Raw genomic sequence first — 26,435 nt, 5'->3', positions numbered from 1 at the left:
GAGGGGTAAGGGAGCAGCCTTAGGGTCTGGCAGTGGTTGCCTGGAGGGAAGAAGGCTTTGGGGAGTTATAATTATGTCATTCGTTTGGGGTTGAAGGATGTCTGCTGGACCCATTTTGGGGAAAATACAAGCTTGCGATTGCCGCCCCACAGCTACCCCAGGCTCCGTTATCTCAGCGGCTTGTCTCTGCCGGTGCTGTTACAGGAGGCTTCCGGGGGAACCTGCAGTGGGAACCTGAGAAGAAGCTAGCTTGAAGGCAAAATTTCTGTCTCGTGGCATGCTCTGGGTTGGGTAGTCCTTGGAAACGGGTGGGTTCAGACGGGTTCTCCAGCTCAGAAATTGCAGCTCTTAACTGCAGCTGATGCGGGGTGATGTGGACGTGTAGCGCAGACAACCAGCTAACCTCTTGGTAGCTGTACAACAGGCTAGGTGTTTGTAAACCGGTGTTAAATGTTCAGAGAACTCCAGCGGCTTGCTGCAGCGAGAAGGCAGGCAATGCATGGTCTGAACTGCTTTGCTTGATCCTTGTTATCGCTTGCTGTTGGGCACAGGCAGTGTTAGGACTGTCAGAAATAGCTGCTTTGCAAATCCTGTTTGCAAATGTAATGCCAGCTAGAACTTGGAAAGCGAGTAGGTCTGCAGTGGTTCCTGGGGAAGGAGGCTGAGGATTTTGGGGTTTTGGCTTTCTTTTTAAATCCTACTAAAAATAATAAGGATTTCCTAGAAATCACAAATGAGATCGTAGTGCAGGTATTGATGCCAAGCATGGAACTCTCACAGTGCTCTTTTTTCCAGCAGAATTTTCAATAGGGTTATGGTAAGCAATTTATTATTTACATTATTTTTCTTCATTAGGAAAAGAAACATGAAATTACATAAATGCATTACCTCTTAAAAATGAAAAGGTAAAAAAGTCTTGTCTGAAGTAGAAGTTACAGGAAGTTATGCGTACAGTCAAATAAAACAAATACAGCTTCCTAATACTTTATAAAAAGTATCATGGAGATCTAGAAATCCTTTGGGAATTAGATGTTTATAGCAACTTGAAGCACATCAGGTCAAACTGGCACAGCTAGTCAGATGCTCAAGGTTGAAATGTTAGTATGAATCTGTAAGAAATTTGAGTTAGCTGGTAAATAAAGATTTCCCCCATTTCTGTGTGTTTGACATCTGTTGTATTTTAGATGAGATGCCTCATTTTCCTGTTAATGTTCCTAAAACTGTGTGTTTCAAAATGCGGATTAATTCTCTCCCCAAAAGGGAATGAAAGTTAACAAAATAGAAAATGCAAATAAGTCAGGAATGAGTGAGTTCATGGAAAATCTGTGCGATGTTTTGCAGCTTGGTAGGAGTATGGTGTAAGTGTTAAGTGGCACAATTAGTGATTTATACAGTGAGCTCACTGGATATGTGTATATACAAATGGGGTATGGTTACAACAACCTGAATAAACAATATTAAAATTTTCTACATTGGAAAGATAAGGAAGCTTAGGACATCTTACTTGTAAGTAGTTATTCGTTACTGTGAAATGTACTTTTAATTTTTTAAGTTCTTCTTCCGTGTTAACTTTGATTCTTCATCTTGTACTGTAATTTCTTTATGTGTATCTGTTTATTATCTCTTAAGTGCTAGAGATATACATGGAACTGGAGGACATCAATCCCTCACTTAAAAAAAAAAACCAACCAAACAAACAAAAAAAACCAAAACAAAAAAAACCCCAAGCAGCAAACATTTTTAAACTTCATCTTTACTTTAGCTCACATGTGACACTTAGTGCTATTATCTTTTTTTAAACTAGGAACGGCAGCGGTTGGAGACAATCCTCAATCTGTGTGCAGAATACTCCAAATCTGACAGTGACCCCGCTGCAGCTACAACCGTTGCTGATGTTCAGAAAATTAACAAAGAACTCGAAAAACTTCAGCTCTCTGACGAGGATTCGGTGTTTGAGGACTCCCAGATGAATCTGGAAACAAGGTTCAGAAGCCACTTGAAATCTTCTGCAAGTGATTCGGATTTCTCGGAGCTGAGCAGCCACAGCCGCGGCACTGCCGCTTTCCTCCCCTCTAGAGGGTTAAGAGCCGACGAGCACTTCAATGAGAGCACGAAGCCTCCACCTTTCTCTGCTCCTGGCTTCCTGAAGGATGCCACCGAATCATCCTACCTAAGCATCACACCAAAGGTAATGCTGTCCAACCTGGATTGCTTGAAATCCTTCTCTAGGAGTCTGCTGTCCCGGCAGGGGCCGCAGCTAGGATGGCTGGGGTGTGAGAATTCATCTCGGAGCTCATACAGCTTAGCCAGCAAATGATTATTTCATTTTCTGTGGAAGCTATTGGTACTGGAAGTTGTTGTTTTGTTGGTGTTGGTTTTTTTTCAGAGGGGTGTGCTGTTCAGAAAAAAACTTAAGGTTTTCTGAGGGAGAAGGATTTGCTTGAACAATTATAGCTGCTTAAATAAGGAAGGTTTCGGGAACCCTGCTTAGCACCATGCTGGGATGTAGGAGGGAAGGCAAGCTCTGCTATCTTCCCCTGGCCTGAGGCTCCTGCCTTCTGTAAGTGGAGGATGTTTTCATGTGGGCAAACCAGAACGGTCCGTGTGGGAGGTGAAGAGGAGTTGCCTGAGCCGAATTTACTGTCCTGAGCCACTTGTCAAATCAACCGTTGCCTGATGGGGAGCGCGGGGACAGCCAGCCTCCTGCCTCCTGCTCCTGCCTTTAAAAAGCCGCAGCTCTTTTCCTGTGTAATTCACACTGCTGCTTTGCTCCTGAAGGGAAATCGTCCTTTAAGCAACAGGAGCTAACAGCGTTCCTAACAATTTCCTTCAGCTAGGGCTCCTAGCTCCTGGAGGGGCAGCCCCAGCAGCCTCCTCCAGGCTGGGGCAGGGACCTTTTGTCATCCTGGGCCAGACCAGCAGTGCAGCAGCCCCTGGAGACTGGCCGTGTGATAAATAACACTGTTCAGGAGTTAGAATCAGGAGCATAATAAGACCAAGCAAAGCCATAAAAGCAAGTTTCTATTTAACAGATTCATACCTTTGTGTCGTCTTTTTACTGTTATTTACAGACCGTATGAGCTTCAGCATGGTTATATGACTAACAGGAATTGTAGTTGACCTCTGCTTAGACTAGCTTACACACAAGGGAACTGTGTACGCATAGAAGAAGAGAGAGGTGTGATAGAAAAACATTTTATCTTATGAAGGGGTATCTCTCAGGAAATCTGTCTGCTGAGTCTTTCAGCGTGAAATTATCAATTTACTTGATCTTTCCGTGTTGACAATGTTATAAGACATTTCACTTAAAAGTTGCTGTGGTCTTCCATTTCTTTCCCATTTGTTGCTTTCTTCGTGCAAGTCAGAGATCCTATTTCAAATCCTTATTAGGAAGCTGAAATCGAAGATGTTATGTCAGCATTATCCAAACAGGATACCGGACAAAAAGAGGCTTTCCTGCTAGGATTACTAATGCTAATCAAGGAATACCATTCATTCATTCATTCATTCATTGTGAAGGGTGTTCTGCGAAAGCCCTGAGAAAAGCAATAACAAGCAACTGTTTTAATGAAACACAGCTCATTGTTTTAAAATACGAGATCAGATTTGTTCAGGATAAAAAGGCTGCTCTCAGAATAGCCGTTCAGTAGCTGAGCTGAGCCTCTTGGAGCAGGGCTGTGTGGTCCAGTGGTTAACACGAAGCCCTGCACGCAGCCCACTTCTAATTCTGGTTGGGGACAATGAGTGAGCAGCCTTACCAGAGTAATTGGATCACAAGCCCCTGGGGTCAAATCAACATGAAGAATACATTTGAAACTCAATCCTCTTTGATCTAGCCTTTGCTGGTATAAAAGCACAGATATTTTCTTGAAAACACTGTTTAATTCTTGGCACAGTTACCTAGTAAGTAAATGGCAATGGGGAGAGCAGTGTTAAGGGTCCTACTTCCTCAGCGCTAATTGGGGAGACAGAATCGACTTTTCTCCTTATTCTACAGAAGCTGCCCATCTCAGTGGCTGGTTACAAAAATGTCCTATTCTGCCTTCTGGCTTTTGTTATATGAACAGCTGAAATTTACATAAAAAGCATCTTCAGCTCTCCATGTTGTTTTTTATAAGGGGAAAAATTGGATTTTTACAACCTAAATAGTACAGCATGTAAAGTAATTCTCAAAGGTTAGGTTTTAATAATTCCTGCAGAATGAATAGTATTTACTGTTAAGTATAGTATTTACTTCCAATGCCTGGAAGTAAAGTATCATGTTTGTTTCTCTTGTACACCTTCTAAATATAGAAATAGCAATATAGTACATATGAAATATGGAACGGGTTCAAACCCAGCAGTACCATACTTGTCTAAAATGAACACAGTATGAAAGGTGGAGGAAAGGCAAGGTTTAACTCTTTCTAACTCTTGTAACGTGCAACTGCAGATACCAGAATGCACAAGTGACGAGCAAAGAGGGCAGGAGCTTGGTCGACTGGAGGAGGAGCGCATAGTAATACTGAATAACTTGGAAGAACTTGAGCAGAAGATCAAAGATTTAAATGACCAGATGGATGAATCCTCGAGAGAGGTATGAACTATGTTTTGGTTTTAAGTGTCTTGCTTGTTAGGCAGGTCTACATAGCATGAGACTTGATGGGTTCAGCAAGTACACAGGGAACCCACGGTGTTCGTAGGCTTCATATTCTGTGCTTTTTCACCAGGATCAGGCACAGAATCACGGACCTGGCAGCCTGCTATTATGAAGGGTGTTTTTCCCCAGCTGAGAGATGGGTGTGATGCTCGGATTAACCTTTCCCAGCTGTAACCATTATACTCCTAAGTGGAATTAGAACAATCTTACTTGTTTAATGGCCACTCAATTGATCTAAATACCTTGTGTCACTTGGGAGTTTTATGGTGGTATCTCCTGTGACGGCTTAAAGAGAAAGGAAGTGAGACAACTTCCTCTCAGACCTCCTTGGCTTTACGGTGGCAGGGGCATGCTGGCACCCTCTTGACTTCTGGAATCTCACGGTTGCAGACTAAGCTGGCCAGGCATTTGGGTTGTGCTTGCTCCAATTATCAGTGACAGGAAAGAAACAGCTGTTCCAGAAGGGTTTCCTACAGAGCCTGGGCACAGAGGGTCAGTACAGTATCATAACAGGAGAAAGCACAGAGAAGAGATAGAAAAGAAAAACTTTTGGAAAAAAGAATCTTCAAACTGAACTTGGTTTGGACTTTTATTTTGCAGTATTTTATGTTGCAGTTTTACTTTTTTCAGATTCGTGATCTTACTTTTGTGGCAGTAAATCTTTTTTCCCTCCCCCACCCCACTTTTTGAAATGTTTCTCTCTTGTGAATAATCACCATCTCACTCCCCTTCCCCCAGAAAATAACGTGTGTCAAGATTTCTTCTTAATCCGGACTGCTTCTGAAAAATGTTTTGTGTTCCTAGTTGGATATGGAATGTGCCCTTTTGGATGGGGAACAGAAATCTGAAACAACAGAGCTGCTGAAAGAGAAGGAGATATTGGATCATCTAAACAGAAAAATAGCTGAGCTCGAGAGAAATGTTATTGGTGAAAAGACAAAGGTAACTGAGTTATCTTGGCTAGCTGTGTGCTCTGTTTCCCTTGATCTTCCAACTACATTTATATGATTAACATATTGATGGAGGCTATTTTATGAAGTACTGTCTGTAAGTAAATCTAGCTGATAAATATAGAAGAAAAAAAATGGTTGTCTCACCATCATCTCCCTGTAACCATCTGGTTTCCCAAGGTATGTTTGACAAGCAAAATCTAGTATGTTTAAGTAAAAAGACCTGACCTACTGTGAAGATATTTTTCATTAATAAAAAATCCATATAGGGCTTGGACTTGGGTTATCTGTCATTTAAAAGAACAGTATTAATTGAACTGTTCCATCGCCTTCCATTGTCGATTATAGATTTTGCATTAAAAAAAAATAAATAATCCTTTCTCAGCAAAGGAGTGGAATGAAAGAAGGCTGCAGTTCCAGAAAATGGCTTTATCTATTATTATGTAGAACGATATGCAAGACATCTGTCAAGTATGTAATTTTAAAGCAATTATGTTGGTTTATTTTGCTTGCTGACTGATGGACAGTTTTTGTACTGTAGAGCATTCTCTCTGTGACTAAGCGCAAGGAATTAATTAGTTCTGCTATACAGTCAGATACTTAATTGCTCTCAAATGCGCACCAAATATATATATAAGTATATATTTGCAAAATAGGATAGTAATATTTTCAATTCAGGAATGGAAAGGGCCTGCAAGATGAAGCTGTGCCCCTCCAAGCAGGGAGCGGTGGCTCCCCCCAGCAGGCTTCCTCCAGGCTGGCAGTTCGCTTCTCCACGGCCAATAATATCTCAAGGTCAGGATGTTTTCCAGGCCTTTCAGCCAGTAATGTTTCCTTTTTAAATTTCATCCTCTACCTCATAATTTAAACCTGTCACTTGTGGAAATACCCTAGCTAGTCTCTCCCCCCTCTTTTTTTTTTTTTTTTTTTTAAGCTTTCCAGAAATATCTGGAAGTCTTCTGCTTTATTTGCTTTTGCTTAGACAAGCTGCGCATTTTTAGCTCTTTCGCAGTCCCCATTTAATTCACACCTTACAGTTCGCATTGTTTTATTCTGAGCTTTTTGTCCTCGGTTTCTGCCTACCCTGTCACAACCCTGGATGCTGTTTTGCAGCTGTGCTCATCCAGCCTGTGTCTGAGGAGAACGGTGTCCTACCTCTCTGCACGTCCTCTTTGAGCTTGAACTTTTGTGAACTTGCCTGCCTCCACTTTTCCTTGGTCTTGTGTACCCCTCAGCGATCCTTCAGCTTTCGGTGCTGCCTGTTGGAGTGTGTTTCATATTTGCTTTTTAGTATTAAAGATGAGTTTAAGGTTGGTAACGACAGATAGGGTGGTGCAAGCAGATACCTTCCAAAAGGATGCTGCTAGAAGTTTTGCTCGGTAAGTGGTAACAAATAACATACCCAGAAATTCAAGAGTATTTTTTCTCTAGTAGCCTCAAAGTTCAGTGAAACTAATGGAAATTACTTTAAAACATGTAAGTTGTTTAAATTTCCTTGCAGTTGTGTGATGGAGCGTTAGTGTGTAGCAGTCAGGAAATTAAAACACTAGGTCTAGTTTAGATTTTCTGTTGAATTGAAACATGAAAAGCAGCCTACAAAAAAACACTTTTGTTATTTAAAAGGGAAGTTCACTCAAAACGTTTTTTTCAGTATGCAGCAAGCCACTAGTCAGATCAGTTACAATATTTTAGTTCTCTTTTCTTTTGTAGTCCTTTTTCTTTTAAACAAGCAAACAAAAAAGCCAGTGGTGACTGCGTGCTCTGGACTTAAAGCCATGGCTCAGTTAATACTGAAATTATCCTTGTAAAAATGAAGTTTTAAGAGAGCCCACAGGTTTTGTTCTGGAAGATGTCTGAAAGCACTGTGTAAAAGTGGAAGTTTAAAAAAGAAATGGGAGACAAGCTTCTGCAAATGGGCAAAATAGAAAGTGACAGCTGAAGTGTTCTGGAGAAAGTAGTGTCAGCCAACAAAACAGATGGCACTGATCATGTCAACAAATAAAAGTTCTGGCTGACTTGAAGCAACAACAATTTTTTAAAGCCTGATCTGCGTGTCTGTAGGTTTAAGCTTGCAGCCCTGCAGATTTTACGCAACAAGACAGGCAACATCTTGGCTCTGTAGTAGTACAGGGTCACACGCACCCCCAAAAAGGGGCACTTGGGCAGAGATGGGAGGGTGGTCCTTTTGGCTCAAATAATTTCAAACATATGACTCCCTCAACAGAATGAATGCTTGGGTTTTGGCCAGTAGTTGTCACCCTGCTGATGGTATTTTTTATGTTTCTTGCAAGAACAGGTGTCCCAGTGTCCACAAAGTGGTCACACTTTTCTTCTAGTTGCCTGAATATTTCACCCCTAATGATACCAGTGGTCTTGGTTTTGGTGGGGCTTCCTGGCAAGGAGCTGTCAGGTCCCATCGCTTGGACGGTGGTTATGTTTCTGCCAGGGTGATACCTGAATATACCGCAGGTGGGAGGGAAAGTCACGAAACGATGGTGGGGTGTTAGTGCCATACATGATGGCACTTGTCTCTGGAGCGACGAGCATCTCCGGGAATTTGCCACTGATCTCGGCACCTGTTTGACAGGAAAACCCTGCCTGGTTGCGTTTCATCCTTACCCATGCACCTGTTTGAAAAACCTGTGAAATTCTTAAAAAGAGAGATCATAAACTACAACCTAATTATTGGGCCGTGTTAGGTACTTGAAATAGACTGTAGGTGGAAACTGTTGTACTACTTTTGACCTAATTTTATTTTATTTATTTTTAACACCCTGTGCACAATTTGTTTAGATCAGGACACAAAGTTCTGCCAACTTTTGCACAGTTCTAAAACCACAGTTTCTAGCCCTTGGGAGGCAAGGGAGTCGAGTTGAAAACATACTCGGGGGCAGGAGAGTTGTGAGTTCGGTTTCGGGCTGTGCCAGCGTGCTCTTTGCCGTGGTACAACGTCTCTGTGTCCCAGCACCTTGCTTGCAAATCGGGAATGGATTTTGCAAGTGGGTTTGGGCGTGATATGGTAGGCTGCATCCTGATCTTGTTTGAGTCCTGTGCTCAGCCCTACCTGAACACATGGCAGGACTAATTGTGAGGAAGAACAAATGAATTGGTGGGGAGGAAAACATACCGCACACCCTGCGGTAAGTTGAAAGCATTTCCCTTGCTTTTGTGAGTGTGCCACCACACACATTGTAAGGAGTGAAGCAATTAGTGTTGCTTTGCTTAGGTTTTAGAAATAAGAGTCCTGAGCGCTTGCTGTTTTGAAGAGAAGGTGAGAGAGCCTTTCAGCAGCGTTGCAGGACTCTGTGTAGCTCTGGCTGTGGTGCAGCTCTGCCAGGAACCACTGCTGACAGGGCTCAGCTCTCCCAGCCGGGGCAGCTACTCGCAGGGCTGTCTGGCATGGCCTGTGCTTTCAGCTATGCTGGAAATGGTGCAGGTGTGTGGAGGAAGGTCTTTCTTTGCCTCCGTGGCCATGCTGCTTGATCACAGCTTTACAGTCATCAGATTTAATATTTTTTTTTAAACTGCAATATTTGGTTTTATCTGTAGAAAAAATGACTAACGAGGTATTTGAATAGCAGTGTTTAAGCTATTCATTGCAAGTTCCTTATGCAGAGACGGCCCTGATAAGCCACTGGTAACACAATTTGACAGATACAGCTTGAAGCTCTCCAGGAAAGCTTTGCTACAGGCCCTGTAGCAAAAATCACTTTGAGCCCAGCCTGCTCTGGAGAGGGCTGAGCTGGGCGGTACCCGGGAAGGTGCCATCGGGTGAGCCAGTCTCCCTTTTCCCTGCCATCCGGGCCTGGCTCCCTGTAATTCCCGTGGCAGTCACTCATGGTGCTGCACTGTGGGTGTACAATAATGATGCTGTTGTTCCCTGTGGAATACCACCTCAGGTCCACGGTGCTATTTACAATTCCGGCTTCCTCCCGATGACTTAGCTCCCGAGACTTAGTTCAGTATTGACATTTGTCTGTGAGGAAGCTGGAGAAAATTGTATTTTTGCCCGATTGGATGTTATCCAGATTTGGAAAGTACTTTCTTTTCCTACAGTGCTTCCTTAATCTGTGTAGTTTTAAAACGTGCAGTCCAGCATATGTGGAAAAAGATGCTTAATGATTTGCCATGCCTGATGTCTCTGAGTTAAAGCATGAGGTTGAAAGTAATGACACAGCTGGGGAAAGAAAGGCCGAATAAACAGGAATAACTGCAAATGAGTAATGAATTTAGCAGAAGTGCTGTGGGAGGTAATCATAGCTAAGTGGGAGTTTTGGCAGAGAGCTTCAAAATAATTGTTTATGCAAAAGTTTAGACTGTGTTTTAAAGGAGGGAGGTTATTCCTTTTCTTCTGGAGGACCTTTGCCTTATGTCATGGTGGAAATACGTACTCCAGGACTCTGTTATCAGCCCGGGTTTCCTGTCCCTTCTCAAGAGCAGAAAGCAGGAGCAGCTGGCAGCGGATAACTCGTCTTTTTTTGGAATACATTTGAATTGGTCCACATGCTTTTGTGGAAATATTTTTCAGTCATTAGCAGAATATCCCAGACATTCCAAATCATTGGAAGCTCAGCCTCTTTGCTGAGTTAGTACTGCAGAGATTTGCAAGAACTGAGTCAAGGAAAGAGTGGCTGGCTGATGAGCCACCACCATGCAGCGTTAAATATACTGGTGGTCTCTCCTGAATCCTTTCTCTTCTGGCTTCAAAATTCCTGCTGTTGTTTTTTATTCTGATGAATCTGAAAAATTTCTGCCTCATAGCATAGCCTTTTAAATCTTTTCTGGTCAGATTCCAGTTCAGCAAGATGTAAGCAAGTGTTTTAAATCAATGAGTTATCATGCCTTTAACATATTAACCTCCTTAAGACACAACATACAAGATCAAGTATTTTTGAGGAATACTTGCATCCGCTGGATTTATCCACGTAAGGATAACCTTTAGAGAGAACACTAATGAGGAAAAAGATGATAATGAGGAGAAAACTGAAAAACTGAAGCTTTCTTTTAAAACAGTCACGAGGGAAATAGCAGAATGGCTTATACCACTAAGGGAAATCTTCTTATTGTCATCTAGATGACAAAGACTATACAAAATTTTAATTTTCTCACTTGACATTTTTTTTTATGGTTTGGATGATTATTCCCTCTTCTACATTCATGAAGGAACAGGGGTTTTCTTTTGCCTCCCCATCTGTTTGCTAGGACAACGCATTGCAGTGGTTGGAGAATGAGCTGAGAAATTCCATAAAACTTGAGTTGTCTTAGGAGCAAGTTAATATGTGCAACTATTGTGTTTTTACTTACAGCAGAGAGATTGCTTACTGTGATTTAAAATGCTTTTTACCGTTGGCTTTGTACATGCATGTGAAGCAAAACCATGGAGATCTCTCATACAGATGCCATCACTGTGTAGTGTCTATCATGTTATTAAATTAGTTACCAGTTGTGCAGTGAAAAGAACTGTTGTGAAATACCTTCTTCTGTCATATTATGCTCCTCATATGCCTGACATCTTCCCCGCCCCCTCCCCCCCCCCACCCTCTTAACGGTTTCTTTTATGAAACCCACCAGGACTGAATGACAAACAACAAAATCGTGACAAGTTTTGTGCTTCTGCCCTGGAAGCAATCAAGGAATGCAGGAAGGAGTAGTCTGAACAATATAGAAAAGGAGCATGTAGTTTGTGCACAGGAGTATCTGTTTCATTTCAGCAATATTTTTTTTAATCAGAGAGGTGTGCAGTCTGATCTGTATCAGTCGTAGCACTGGAAATACTTCCAGTTTGCAAGAGTGCTGGAAGAGTCAGCAGACCTCAGGTTTAACACTTTGCCCAAACGTACCGTTTGCCCTTTTCAGCCGCTAACCACTGAAGAGCAGGTCACGTTTCCTAGCCTGCTTTCTGTTAGGACTAGTTTATTTTCTTACAAATTCATGGCAGGGGTCAGGCCAATTTCATCAGTGAGTTGTTAAAGTCAGTTTTCTTGCTCTTCCACTTACCCTCCAGAATGTTTTACTGAATAGGCAAACTGTAGCATCACACCACTTCCAAGGAGAAGGGAATCGTTTCTGTAGTCTGCTCTTTCTCCTCCACTTCTAGCATTTGCAGTAGATTCTTTTGGAGAAGAGGAGGAATGTTCTTTTGGAGTAAAAGAATAAAGTTTGCCTGGAGGTGGAAGCATGGAGATGGAGGAGCTTTTCAGAACAAAGAACTGCCTGTGCTTCTTATTTCTCAGAAACCTGTGAGGATTGTAAAACTAGCTGGTTCCGTACTGAGAGGGAGTGCACGGCAGAACCGTGGGGGGGGTAATGGGGTGTCGCTACCTTAAAACATGGTGATTTGCAGGCGAGTTGGACTGGGGAAGGTCCTGGAGTACTTCAGCCTGGAACATGTACAGTATAAGAGCCCGTTGGATGGGAAGGCAGTCATTATTATTATTTTTTCTTTGTTTATGGCTTCTAGGTTTCTTTGCAGTTTCTCTTTCTGAAAATAACACACACCCAATTTTTTTTTTTTTTTGTTGGGGGTTTTTGGCTGGGGCAGGGGAGGAGGTAGGGTTGGAACGTTGTAGAGTGAGCCCAGTTCACTTAGCCGTACAATCATTGCACAGTAACTTGGTAAAAATTATACGTTTCTTGCTATGTTTTTTTCCATTTTGTATCTGGATTTTTGAGAAGCTTTCTCTGTTTCATCCCAGTTTACTCTTGACTCATTTCTGCAGAGTCTACCGGTTTGTGCAGGAAGCTTGGCTCCGAAGGCACATGTACATGCAGACACATGCTGCTCTACAGTTTTAGCCTGCAGTAGCAGAACGTGATGAATGACAAATCGAAAAGCAGAACTTCTCTGCAGAAGGGGTGTGGGGACCTGCTAGAGTTTTAAATAGCGGTATTGATCAGGCATAGGGCATCCTTAACCGCAGCAGACAACACGGAAGCAATTGGTCTCTCTCTTTCCTTCCATTGTTCCCATTCTTCTAGGGGTGATGATTGTCTTTAATACTGACCTTTTATCTCCTCTGTGTCCTCATCATCTATGAGATGCTTTGGATATATATTCTTTTTTTCTTTCTCTTTGCCCAGAAATCAGTTCTACCAGATCTGTAGGTTGATCTCCTTGTGTCATCTATGTTGATCACTTATGGTCTGTGTTCATACCATATGTACAGGCACATATACATAGGATGTGACACTTGGGGGATAGTGTCACGCATCAGTTCTTTTTACTGCCGTCCTTCACAACGTTTGGATAGCCTCCAAAACTGATCCAGGCTGTGCTCCAGCATCATCAAAACCCAAGACGGTCCTGCCCTGTGTCCTGGCAGACCCCAAGTTCATTTAACAGCTGCCTAAAGGCAGCCCATAGGGCGAGGCGGGCGGTAGGCTAAGACCAGATGTTGCGCTTTACTGAGCTGTACTTCATTTCTCTGGAAACAGAATGTTAAGAATTGAGCCAGAGTGGAGTTAACGCGGCTCCGGAGTCCGTGCTGGGGCTGGGAAGCGATTGACTGCAGAGAAATGTTTAACAAGTACGAGCTCCTGCGGTTAAATGAGGATAAGCGTCTGGAGCACGTGGGTTCTGTTCACAGCTCTGCTGCTGGCCGCTGCCGAGCAAACAGCTCGCGGAGTCAGCTGCCCGCCTGCCTCAGCTGCATCTTGCGCACGGCTTGCAAAGTTATTAATCTTTCCCCTTCACAAAGAACTCGCCTTGATCCATTTATAGAACAGACTGTATGAAAAAATTCTGATTACTCATTTCTTTATCAAATTACTTTTTGTGAATTAGATGGACTTCATCAATGCACAGCCAGGGATGTCAGCGAACTGAACTCCACAGCTGCAAAACAGATAATAGCCCTCATTGCTGAAAGTGATATTTCCTGTTAAGACTGCACATTTTGAAGGGAGCAGGTCTGGTGGGATGTTATCACTTCCTATGCTATAAATAGACCAGATGAGTATCACTTTCAATCTCAAAGGAATAGGCTTCTAATTTCTTGAGGGAAGTAACAGTATCTCTGGCAGGATTCTCAGGGAGTTTTGCACTCGCTGATGATGTCTCCTCACACTCAAGATTTGTCTTGCTTGTTAATGAATGAGCATGCTTGTTGCAGCACATAGATATTTAGAGAGCTATGAATAGCTTTGGAGGCACGATACTGCCGCAAAGTTGGGAGAAGTCCTTGCTGCTTTAGATTGCTAGGTGGGCAGAAAAGGAAAGCGAGAAACAAGGTGGCAGACCATAGGCTGAATGTTAACCAGCAGGGTTTGCGAGGAGCGGAGCTACCACCTTATTCATAGATTTCCTTCCATGTTGGAAGTAAGGATGATTCAGCAAATGGGGTTGCTTGAGGACGGAGGTCTAGAGGTGACCTCTCAAGAGCTACACGCTTCTCCCTCGTGGCGCAGCTTGCACGTGCTACATCCTCCGTATTTCTGAGCCTTGCTGCTGCTGTTGTAAGCTAGTACAGCAGGTCCAGGTAACTGAATATGCTGGCTCAGTTGCTCATTTTCACAAGCTTAGAAAAAAATCAAATAATCTTCTGTGTTCAGCATTTTGTTTGTCAGATTGTGTGAGCTGAGAAGCTGAATGTGTAAATGGAAATAACAAAGCTGCGAATTCGGTTGACATTGGGCTTGAATGAGAATGCTTCCTGTTGTGGTTTTTTGTTTGTTGTTTTTTTTTAAATACTAGGAAAATGAAATCCCAGCCCCTGATCCCACTCAGATTTAGAGATAAAACCATAAAGAAAGCAGGCAGCTAATACATGATGTTGTTGTTGTGCCTCCACCATGTGTGAGGGTTAGAGAACCTTGTCAGGATCCACAAAGAGAAGGTTTTGGGGAAAGACCATCCCCCAGTTTGAAATGGCAAGCAGGGTACGCCCAAAGAAGTTCCTTCTCTATGGCATGTGCATAAGGGTGCTGTGGAGTGTCTGATCATATAGCACCTGCTGAGCCATGCATTTGATTTTAAATAACAGTTGGGACCATGAGTGGATGCTGTGTCAGAATTCAACTGTTCTTGGAGCATCCAAAAGAAGAAGCTGGAATTTCGGGGCTGCTACTGTTTTGAGTATGAAGGAGAGTTGGAGACCATCTGAGGGGAGATGTGTAACTACAGAACAAAGAGGAAAAGAGAAATAGAAGGTAGCAGAGAGCTGGGCTTCAGGGACTGACTTGATTATTTCTGCCTGGCTTATCAAGCATATTGGTTATTCCAGTTACTAATTGCTCAGTCGAAGGAAATGCATCTGCTACATTGGCCAGTGTAGGTGCAAGTAAAAGGCATTGAAAAAATTCTTTGCATTCTGATTTATCGGTTTTCAGACTTTGGTCCATGGATAAATAATAGTGTACAAGGTAGCTTTAAGTGATCCGCAGCCAGTCTTTGGAGCAGTGCTGCACACTAAGTCATTCAGTATTTTATTACAAACATTTCAAGGTTAAAGGCTTTTGAGGGTGGCAAGCAGTGTGCCAAGCACTGCTACTCAAGTGGATGAGGGGAAAGCTGAACTAGTTGGAGGAGACCAGGGAGTTGGAGCAGTCCACTTTGATCCCCAAGAACAGGCATTCCTGTATCCTGAAGCAAAAATCACTCTGTGTTTCTGCTGCAACTGGATTTCCTGGCCCAGAGTTACTTCTTCACACAGCTCTGTCTCGTTCTGGTTTTTCACTGCTTGCTAAATGTAGTTATCTGTACAGAGGCACGTAGGCATGTAATTCGTTCTCCTGGGAGGACCCATTTTCCCCTCACTGCCAGACTACAGTAATTTTCCATCCATTTTGCTTCCTAAAAGCTACACTTTTCTCTCTCCTTCATCAATTGCCTCACTAACATGGCTACCATTTCCTCTTTTGTTTTCTTTATTTTTCCTTTTTTTATTTTTTTTTTTTTCAATTAGGTGAGACAAGTGTTTGGGCAGTGGGCTTTAACGGCATCATCCAGACACGGGTACAAAACACAGTGACGAGGGAGAGAAATAATCACCGCACTAAAATGCTTAATGTTTTGGTTTGATCATTGGCATCCCACCGTTGCATTTCAACTAACAAGAGTTTTCCATCTTTGACCCTACGTGCTTCAACAGTTCGTTCAGGTTTTGCCACGCGCTGTCATAATCACTAACAACTGCTTGGGTTTGAAGGTAATTGTGTTTATTTTCTGGTTCATGCTTCAGGAAAAATTAAAACTTGATGCTGAGAGGGAAAAACTAGAGAGGCTTCAGGAGCTTTACTCCGAGCAGAAGACGCAGCTTGATAATTGCCCTGAGTCCATGAGGGAACAATTACAGCAGCAGCTGAAGAGGGTCAGTAGCAAGTTTCAAGATTGCACTATTTTTTTTTGTTTTGTTTTGGAGTTAAGTGTAACATATTCTGTTTCAAGTATCCAGTGTCTGAACATATTTGCAATTCCTAATCACGAGGGTTATGGGTTTTTGTGGAATGCCTGTAATGTCCACAGTGGCATAGAGTGCAAATGGGCGGATTGGAAATCATTTTGTGTTGAATGTTTTTAAAGCTTTGTGCTACTTGCCTGTAACTAGCCCCTTAGGCTTGCTGGGTGGTGTGAAAGCTGTTGTGACATTTAGATGGTGGAGCATCCCAAAGACGGGAACTGAGCTTTAGTCAGTGGGATCAGCCATTTGAGCAGCATTTTCCTGCCGCTGTTGTCTGGTCCTGTTGCGTACTCCTCCTTTGCAGTGCTGTAAATGGCTGTCTCAGGGAAGCCGTGGATAATTTCTTTTTTTTCAGTGTACAACATAGCTGTTAGCCTGAACTGTGCTTCAAAAATTCATTTTGAAGATGATAATACTTATTAAAGCAGCTTTATTTTTTCCTACATTTTCAACAGTTGCACATCGGTATAATAGCCTTTGCATAAAGCCTAATTGCATTTTGATTTTATTTTGTGTTATTTGTAACCAAAAAAGCTACAGTATTGCCTGTGAAGGTACAGTTACTTTCTGTGGAAAGATTTTAGCATTCATTAATCTTAAGTGGGTTCTACAGCACATATAACTAGAGCTTTTTTTGAGAGGGGAATAATTTTAAAAGCATCAGTATGGCAAACTCAAGAGGCCATCTGAAAGTCAAACTTGATTTTTTTAATGGTTTGGGGTTTTTTTTCTGGCTTGAGCGTTTCTATCAGAAATAAGGGCTGTAACAGCAGTGACCAAAAAGGGTTTTTCTGCTTTGTAGGCAAAAATCCTTAGGTTATGGTTTATTTGCAGAATTCTATTTTGTTTTTTCAAAGAGCAAAAAGTAAAAAAGTCCATCTTTGGAGATAAAGATGTTAAATTCTTCTGTAGTAAATGAGAGGTTTGCTGGTTTTGAGACGCTTAAGGCTTATTGTAAGTTACCTTTAAAACAACCAAAGAAAAGGTAGTATTATATAATATCTTATACATATTAAAAGAAAAGGCAGCCTCTCCTATGCAGTCACATACTTGAAGTTATTAATTCATGAGAAGTCGCGGTGTTGTTGCTGTGGGATGGCAGTAAAACCTTTTTTACTATGGACCACCAAGAGGCTTCTGGAAAGCTGGTTAAATTTTTGTAAATTTTTTTTTTTTCTTCCTTCCAAGTTGGTTTAAATAGCTATTTTAGATTTGCAGGTGGGACAATCCTTGAAACGCGGGGTTCGGTTAAATGTCCAGTTAGCCCTATTGCACGTTATTCCAGGCCAACTGCACGGAAAGTTGCCTGTGGTCGAAGCAGTAGCAGTTATCACTGAGTTAGCTCATGGTAGCGCTCAAACAGGTGTGGGGCATGACAGCAGTTACAGAATTACTGTAAGTATCATACCCAAAAGAGAGAAAATACCTTCTTCCCACAAAATAAGCCCGGTACAGGATTAAATATCAGAGTGCAGCAGGTGATGTGCTGCTTTACTGCCCACGCGGAAGGTGTGAAGGTGGTGAATTCCCTTCTTGCTTCATCTCTGGGACTTCAGTAACTTCATAACCTGCGCCCAGAGGAGCAGGCAGCCAGTTTCTCAGGATCACCTGGCTGCAGCGTGGTCCGGAGTTGGGGTTGGGGTTGGCAGTGGGTACCTGGCACACTCTGCATGCTTCCCGGTGTCCGTAATGCATACACGCTCTCCCCGTTGGGCAGGTAGGACACTTCCATCAGAGACCGGTGAAACCTGAGGGCTTGTGGAAGGCACTGAGGGAAAGCGTCGATCTTCCTGATGGCTTATTTAATGTTAATTGGTATGCTTCATCCTTCACTGTTAGTATGAAGGCACCAACGCTTATTTGTTCTCGTGTGTCTGGGTTTGTAGAGAGATGCATAAATGGGGAATGAGAATATAAGCCTGGATACCTGAAAAGGTCTGAAAAAACAGTGTCTGTTGCTGGGAAATACCTTACTCTTCAGGTAAAATTCTCCGAATTTTTACAGATTTGGGCCCATGGAGCTCCCACCACATCCTGAAATAAGGGCCAGGTTCCCTCCCAGTGAATTTTCTCCAGTGCCATTACTGAAGTAATAGAGACGCAGGAGAAATTTTATGGTTTGGAAATCCAAGATGGAAATGTTGTGTCTGTTATTTGTTAATAATTATAAATTACAATGTTTGGATGTCAACTGTTTTAATAAAAGGGAGAGAGTACATTTGCTGCTTGGCTCAGGAGGCCATTATCTACAGCGAGAACAGTTCTCCTCCCACAAATCCTGCGCTGCCGAGGAGGATCCCTGTGAAGGTTGTGGCAAGGACTGTGGGGACACATCTCGGACCCAGATCTCATGGCCCTGCTGCTGTGTCTGGGCTGCTCAGGGTCTCGGTCCCCACGTACCTGCATGGCTGCTGCTCTCACTGCAGTGTGCTTGCAGCCACTGGTAGAGCTAAGCTACTGCCGCTTACCCTTTGGCGGGTCTTTAATTAGAAAATGGCCTTGGTTTCAAATTAGGTATGTTTATTTTTCCCCAGTGGACACAGTGGTGTGGAATGTGGGTAAATTCTCATTCCATAGCACGTTTCACAAACCGTACAGCGCGTTGTGAGCTCAGCTGGCTACCAGTTGCCTTTCTGGCTATTGGTTGCCTTCTCTGAAGTCTGTTCTTTTGCCTCAGTCGCAATTAATGTGGTCTGAAATAGGCTGAATTTGCTGACTTTCATGGCCCAGGCAAAGCCCTGCTGTTTGTTTTGAATGCTGAAGGTGGCTGACTGGTTTGCATGAAGTGTTTCTGTATCGCAGGTAACCGCGTTCTTGTAATTTTTAGCCTGCACCTTTGCCTTTGACCTCTTTACTGTCTGCTGCAAGTGAAAGGCTCATCCTTGGAGAATATTGGGAAGATGCTGGTATTTCATATAGCAACTTGGATTCTTCAGTTTCTGCATCCCATGTCTTTCCCTGGTACATTGAGGCTGGTTTTGAACGACTTTATAGAGACTTACCTGCTTCTCCCAGTCACTGACCTTTGCCTCAGGTCAAAATAAGAAAAGGAGTAAGTTTGCATTCCCCTAGAATGACAAATTGCTTACAGGATGTAGGTTTTCTTGCTTACCAAGTTATGCACGATGTGCCTGTTTTAGAGATCCTTAGCGTTTAATAATACTGAGATTAGTAAAAACACCCTTTTCTTCAGAACTGTGGAACTTGTAAGTAGGAATTGGTATTATGAATACACAGATGTTGCAGGAGAAAGATTAGCATTCAGTCCTTGTGCTGAAAGGCACCATCAGTTGTATCTTGTCATCCCTCAGCGGAAGGCAGGCATGCTCTTACTTCTTGAGCCTTTTCTGCAGCATTCAACCTCTTTTTCCTGCCAACACCTGCTGCTGGCCCAGGGGAATGTGTAAAAGTGGGCTGATAAGCTTTTCTGAAGTAAGGCATCTGCTGGCTAGGGTGGATGACTGGAGTCCTTAATTCTGTGTTTGTGCAGGGAGCAGTTGCCACCTCCAGTCCGGTGGTCCACGGTCAGCTGCTGGCTGAGCCACGTCATGGTTGGGCATCGCTGCTGAGGTGATGGCAACGTGCTGGTTGCAGCTCCAGTGTCTTTGGTCCGGTCTGACTGTACGTTTGCTTAATAAAACCGGTGCTGGTACTTGGGCTAGACCTGAAGAAATTCCAACTGCAGTTCAGACTCCTCCGTTTGAGTGTGTATTCCCATAGTTCGTTAATGCGGTGCTACAGGGACGATACCTTCTCTCCTTTTGGGTTGGTCAGCAGATGCTGTCCCAGTTTGGCATCTCACAACCACACCAAATGGGTTCAGGTTTTGGTGGTGTCACAGCTTGGCTACAGCAGAGCGATCTGCCCAGCCAGGGTGTGCTCGGTGCTTAGGAAGCTCCAGCTTGCTCCAAACACTGTGAAACAGCTTCCTCCCCATGGAGAAAGCAACATAAAAATAATGATTAGCCCTATTTGCTCTCCGATTATGACGGTAGGTCATTAAAAGCATCGATTTCTGTTTGAATATGTTGTATGAAATACCATTTTAGACTGATTTTTGTGTGTGTTTGTATCTCTACTCTGGTGTCAGTGAAAGCATAATTGCTTTTTTTTATCCCCCCCCTCCTTTTATTCTATTTAAGGATGCTGATCTTTTGGACATAGAAAGCAAACACTTTGAAGATTTGGAATTTCAGCAGCTTGAACACGAAAGCAGGTTAGATGAGGAGAAAGAAAATCTGACACAACAGCTCCTGCATGAAGTAGCTGAATATCAGCGCAGCATTGTCAGTAGAAAGGTAAAACCACCAACACGCGATTCATTTGTCCTTTGTTGTTGAGCATAAAATAGATGAAATGGATCTACAGCCTGCCCCATCTGTAAGAAGTAATGCAACTTTCCTCTTTGAAAAAGCTTTTGAGGAAGAGCAAAGATGATGGCCCAGTCACATCTCACAAAGATCGAATCATGCACTTCTCCAGAAGGAAACAAATCAATGAAATTCCGCGTCCTCGTTGTATATTTGCATATGAAAATTAAATCCTTTAATTTTGCTACAGAAAGTACCAAGATGTTGTTTTTTCTTCTTTAAGAAAGGAGATTTGTACGCTCTGGAGAAAAGTATAGTTATTTTGTGCTTGTAATTGATGTTGATATGAAACGATCCTGTTAAAATAATAACAGAGCACCAAATTAATAAAATCCCTTAATTTTTAAAATCTGTTCTAAAGGTTCTGTCTTATCCAATTAAATACCAGTTTTTCAGAGATCAGAAGTTGCATCTCTACACCAGTTCTGTTCAGTACATGGATGCTAATCACCATATCATCAAAGAACATGTGCAATTGTTCTTTTACTTTGTCTCTTAAACAAATTGTCTCTTTACTGTCTAAATCTCATTTAATTATCTGGTTCTAAGCAGTGAGCCGTCTTGTAAAAACTTCCTTTTCCTACTGCTTCACTCGTGTGAATGGGTGAACTCTCATGAATAGGATCATTGTTGCAGGTTGTCTTGTGCTATGAAAATAAAACATGTAAATTGTGATTATTTTCTTTTTGTATTAGGAAAAGATTTCTGCTCTCAAAAAACAAGCCAATCATATTGTCCAACAAGCACAAAGAGAACAAGATCATTTTGTAAAAGAGAAAAACAACTTAATAATGATGCTGCAAAGGGTAAGTATTTTATTGTCTTTCAGATAGCTTTAGTGTGCGATAGAAGAGCATTTCACAGAATAAAAGAACGTAGAGCACAAGTAAAGCACCAGTTTTGCAGAAGCTAGCAAGTAAGTGATAACGTGATAGGCATTGTTTGTATCTTAAAAGCTTTTTTTTTTAAAAAAAAAAAAAGAGATCGTTTGTAATTAATCAGATTTCCTAAGAGAAAATGCTAGTGGTATTTGGTAATCGAGAGGGTTTTAGAGGTGTCCCCCTTCCAGAGGACTTAACCAGAGGCACCCAGCCGGGTGCTGAGGCTCGAAGCCCATGCTCCCTGTGTGGCTGCTGGAACTGTGCAGAGAGGGCTCAGATTTTTGGCTTCTGGTGGCCCATACTAGCCCAGGAGATGAGCTACTGAACATAAGCTAACGTCTGGTTAATAAGCAGCTGGCGTGAACCCTTCGCATCCACTTCATGTTTTGCTTTTAATCATGAGAGAAATCATAGTTAACTCACTAAGCTGAACCAGCATCTTCAAAATGCTGCAGTAATACCTACTTGGTTTTGGCTGTTAATATTTATTAAATAAAATCTTTCACTGGCTTTTCATTCTGTACCCCCATTTTCTTTTGTTCAGTTCTGCTGTAAAGGGATGAAGTCGAAGCACTGCTGTGCAGTTTCTAGCCTTCTACCCCAGCATGTTTCTTTACACGGTTAAGAAAATGGCTAGCATTTATTTTCACTACCTGACTGTTTTGTTGTTTAATATAAAAAGTCTGTTTTTAACAGGAAAAAGAGAATCTCTGTAATCTGGAAAAGAAATATTCCGCACTTTCTGGAGGAAAGGGATTTCCTGTCAGTCCCAATAGTCTAAAAGAGGTAAGGAGATTCACTGCTTTCGACTTTGCCGTAAGTAACTTTTAATGACAATTCGTACAAAAGCACTTTAGTGAGGTCCTATTCATACGGGGTTTTTTGAGATGTGATGAAATTACTTTGTAAAGCTATTCATGAAAGTCCAAATGCATGGGTGAGCAAAAATAGCTTCTCTGACATTTTCCCAGATGTGACTGGTATAGCCTTAATCTCTCGCTCTGGAAAAACGAACGTTTTAATGTGTGTGTGTCTAATTTTCTCAAAATAGACAATTAAACTTCATTGAAGGGAAGAAGAATGAGGTCCAGGAATAACTCTGTTCAAGTACAAATACAGTTCGGTCTTATTTTTGCACTGTAAATTTTATCATTGCATCCCCACCCTTTAAGGCTCTGCAGTAAAGCATGACAAGTGTACATGTTGATTTTTTTTTAAAAAAAACAAACAACATTGAATTGAAGACTTCACAGTATTGTGGTCGTAAGATACCTATTGAGCTACTTATTTCACTGTTTTGAATAGCTAGAGTAAGCAGAAAATCTAGCATTTAAAATACACCGACAGGCATCTATGGCTGCTTCATTAACTTCTGCTTAGGAGGTCTGATGGACTTGCTAGATCTGCTTATATCGAAGCCCTGAACAAGGACTGCTGCATCTAATGATGTGGGAAGCTGGGCTTTTGAAGACTAAAGCAACCACGTGTCCTTGCAGCACCGGGGAAATGAGATTTTGCTTAATTGGCCCCCCAGTTCCTGATGCCCCACATGCCAGCGGGGTTGAGCACCCATCCTCACCGTGAGCCGTGTTGCAGTTGCTTAGGCTTTCAGTGTCCTAGGCTGCGTTCTGACCTGGACATCTGACCTCCCGCCAAGATATCTGGCCAGTCTAAGCTTCATTTTTTCATCTTGAGATGGATCTGTTTAATTCGCTCTCTAGAGAGTGGGTGCTGTCACTGATTTTTGTCTTTGTATCCGTGTAATGGTTTGCTTAATCACAGATGTTTCAAAATGCAACTACATTAAGTGAGCCTGACACTTTTTTTTTTATTGAAATGGATTATTCAGCGGTGTCATTCTGTTTGCTGCAGCGAAGTCAGGACTTCCTTCATGGCAAAGGAGAGATGGAGCAGCATGGGTTACCTGTTTCATGCTCCGTGTCCCCATAGGTTCTGTCCTATAGAAGAAATGCCTTTCCTTGCCAGATGTTATGTTCGTCTCAGTCCAGTTTAATTTTTCTCCGACTGTTCCGGCACCTTTAAAAACCAGGCACCAAATGGTACCCAGGCTTAAGCAGGCCGCCTGCACGCAGAAGTTAATTTCACCCTGCGGTCGCTCACGTATCAGTCGCGTCTGCGGTCCAGCATTTCCCAGCCCCCCTTCACAGAGCACACACTTCTAACTCGCTTCCATCCATCGTGAAGCTCACTCCCTGCATGCACAGTAACAGCGTGACGTGACCTCACATCAAGAGGCAAGATGCTTACCCCAGTACTTAATTAAGTGAGGAAAATCAATGCCTAAAAAAAATTCAGTGTTGACAAAATGACTTGGATGCCTAACCTGACTTGAAACCATTTATTTAGTTTAATAAGGATAAGGGCATGAGCTCGTGCACAGCACAGTCATTAGTTATTTGCTTTTTTTTTTTTTTTAACCCCATGGTGAATCCCCACTGGGGTGTTGAGTCCGAACTGGATGTTTTCCATGTAATGGTGAAAGTGCTTTTATCCTCTATTGAATATAGACGTGGCAAGTTTCAGTTACTGATACACTGCCACTACAAGATGCTTAAGCAAGCTTTTTGTTTGTTCATACTGGAATCTATTTTACTGTAGTATGGCCACATGTTTCAAGAGGTAAATTTTAGTGTCTTACTCAGTCTCCTAATCATTTAATAGTTCATCAAATAATATCAGTTAAGGTTTGCCTACTATTTCTAGAGTGCTGTGTTTGCAGTGTGATACTTAATTTTCCATTACTGTGTATCTGCTTGAAATAACTGATAAAATGCATAGAAAATTATGCTAATAGATAGTAGAGTTGGTATATTTTTCAATGTGCCTTCTATGATCATGGTTAAATTCATGCTTTTTTAAAAAGAAGAAATACTATAGCCATCTGTGGCTTCTTTTACTGAATTGCTGAAGTATACATACTGGCATGTCTGCATGCTGGAATGTAATAGAAACCTAGCCCCTTCGAACCTTCTTAATTTCAAAGCAGCTTAGCATCTTGATTTAAAAAATAAGCATATTTCTATCTCATTTTTATGACATTGCTTCAACAGTGATTTATTCTTCCTTTTGCATAGTTTTGTTTTCTATGGATAAGAAGTTAGGGCATTAGACTTTTTACAGTCTGGCATCCTATACACCATGGATTAGAATCTGTATTTTAGTTTTTAAACCACATTTGTTCAGTTAACGCCAAAACCATGCAGTAATTATGGTCTGCCATTATATCTCAAATCTGCCTGCATGAATCTTCTCTGCAGGCAGAAGCGCACTGATGTCCGTGCCCTTCCTCAGACCGTAACGTCCTGTATGATTGTTTAATAATAATAATAATTAAAAAGGCAAATTATAATAGATATGGGGCTAACACTAACGGCATCTTACCTGATCTCCTGGTAACACCTAAAAATTAAAAACAACTTCCAGAAAATGCTGATGGAAGGTGTTGTGTCTGCATAATTTATAGAGTAGCAATGGCTTGTAAGTTCTTCCCAGTTCTGATAGTCATGTGGTTTACTCAAACTAGCTTAACAGTTAGGCAAGCAATAAATTAGAGTAAGTTACTTTATTTAAACATGGCGGGGGGGGGAAGAAGAAAAAAAAAAAGATGGGTGAATAAGATTTGTTCTTCCTTTTCCCCAATCTGCTTTCCTGAGCAAGCACCACATAATTTCTAAAGGGTATTTACATTTTAGTAAAGTCTTTTGGTCACTTAATGTACATTTGCTTTTTGATTAAACAAACGAAGAAAATTTTCGGAATCCAAATATTCAATATTTGAAAAAGCTTGATGATAATTTTATTTATGATGAAGTATTTCAATGATAACATATTTGGCTGTATCACTCTAAACTAACTTTCATCGTACTGGATACATTAATACTCTTGCACGTCTTTTGGCTTTTGCTCCTTTTAACTTCTGAATTCCTCCTTTTAGGGCTATATCAGTGTAAGTGAAATTAGTGAGCTGTATGGCAATTCCACGAATATATCCCCTTCCACTCAGCCCCCCACAGATGCTGAAGCAGTTGCCACTGAGCCTACCACGGCTGTGCTGACGAGCCAGCCACAAAATAAAGAGGTTTGTTTGAGAGACATTTCCCTTTGTTTGCACTGTTCTTTTCATGGCTGCCTTTTTTTTTTTTTTATCATTGTTTTTTTTCTTTTCATAATTCAACCTGTAACAAATGGACCCTAAGGCAAGCTGCTGCCTGCCAGTTACTGAGTCAGGTAACAGTTTAATAGTAGAGCTGGAGGATGGCTCCAGCTGTAAAGTGTCTTTGGTGATGTAGGTGGGACTTTGAAGGCTAAAAAACCCGAATGCTTATGACCCAAGCAGCAATTAGTGATAATCTTTGCCTGTTAAACACTGCAGTGTAATGCACCTTTGGTGAAGGGTCTGCGGACATGATTAATGATGACTTGATCAGTGGTGCTTAGGTGTTCATTTCATGTGTTCTGTAGCTGCTCTTTTGGGTTTTTTTCCTGTGAAGTGGTAGAAATGTGTCTTGATTATTTGTGGGAGATGGGTAGCTTCTACTTATCTTAGCTATTCCACGGAGTCTGTCCAGTCTGTCTTCTAGCTTATTCTCACTTTTTCTCATTGTTTGTGATGTTTTTTACCTTTGGTGGTGACCATAGCAAGTTTTGAATAAATCCCCTTTTAAAGGAATGTAATAACTTTATGAATGTAATGCCTTTGTGTTGCAATAAGGCAGCAACTGGTTTAGAATTTGGTGTTTCTGTGCTGCTTCTGGTAGTTCTATATGCCTTGAGAGTTGCAATACAACACGTCTCCTTTCCTGCTAAATGCTCCAACAAACACAGTGCTAAAACTGCAGCTTGTATGTGCCATATCTTTTGAGCAATTCCAAAAAGAAAACTCTGTGTGTAATTTCTCTTTTTTCTATAAAGCTAAGATCACCTCTCTGTTCTGGATTTGTGTTTCCTCACTCTCTTTCTCCTCGCTCTATTGCTCAACTTCCATCAGTCCATTGGCCTGAGGTCATGGCTACTCATGTAGATCCTATTCCTTTAACTGATACACCTCCACCTCTGCCAGCTAAGAAACACCGCAGACAACAACAGGTAACAGATTCAAAGCTGATCAGTTGGGATTATTTTGGTTGGTTGGTTTTGTTATGGTGGCCATGAAGTTGATCTGTGTGTGAAGTTTTTAG

The 26,435-nt window shown here is 41.9% G+C and overlaps 1 protein-coding gene across 5 annotated transcripts in view; it reads left to right on the top strand.

Annotated features, from left to right (window-relative positions):
- PHLDB2 (pleckstrin homology like domain family B member 2) overlaps positions 1 to 26,435 on the top strand; it is a 126,391-nt gene that overhangs the window by 77,978 nt on the left and 21,978 nt on the right. For 3 of the 5 annotated variants that reach the window (XM_055702082.1, XM_055702083.1, XM_055702081.1), the window contains exons 4-11: positions 1,805 to 2,188; positions 4,433 to 4,576; positions 5,444 to 5,581; positions 15,768 to 15,896; positions 20,129 to 20,284; positions 21,052 to 21,162; positions 21,934 to 22,023; positions 25,193 to 25,336. In XM_055702082.1, coding sequence (XP_055558057.1) covers positions 1,805 to 2,188; positions 4,433 to 4,576; positions 5,444 to 5,581; positions 15,768 to 15,896; positions 20,129 to 20,284; positions 21,052 to 21,162; positions 21,934 to 22,023; positions 25,193 to 25,336 — 1,296 coding nt within the window. The remainder of the gene's footprint in view (positions 1 to 1,804; positions 2,189 to 4,432; positions 4,577 to 5,443; positions 5,582 to 15,767; positions 15,897 to 20,128; positions 20,285 to 21,051; positions 21,163 to 21,933; positions 22,024 to 25,192; positions 25,337 to 26,435) is intronic. The other 2 variants (XM_055702084.1, XM_055702085.1) reach the window with 2 other exon arrangements.

Source organism: Falco cherrug, chromosome 2 (assembly GCF_023634085.1).
Source record: "Falco cherrug isolate bFalChe1 chromosome 2, bFalChe1.pri, whole genome shotgun sequence".
Lineage (NCBI taxonomy): Eukaryota > Metazoa > Chordata > Aves > Falconiformes > Falconidae > Falco > Falco cherrug.
This window is presented reverse-complemented; position numbering and strand designations above follow the sequence as displayed.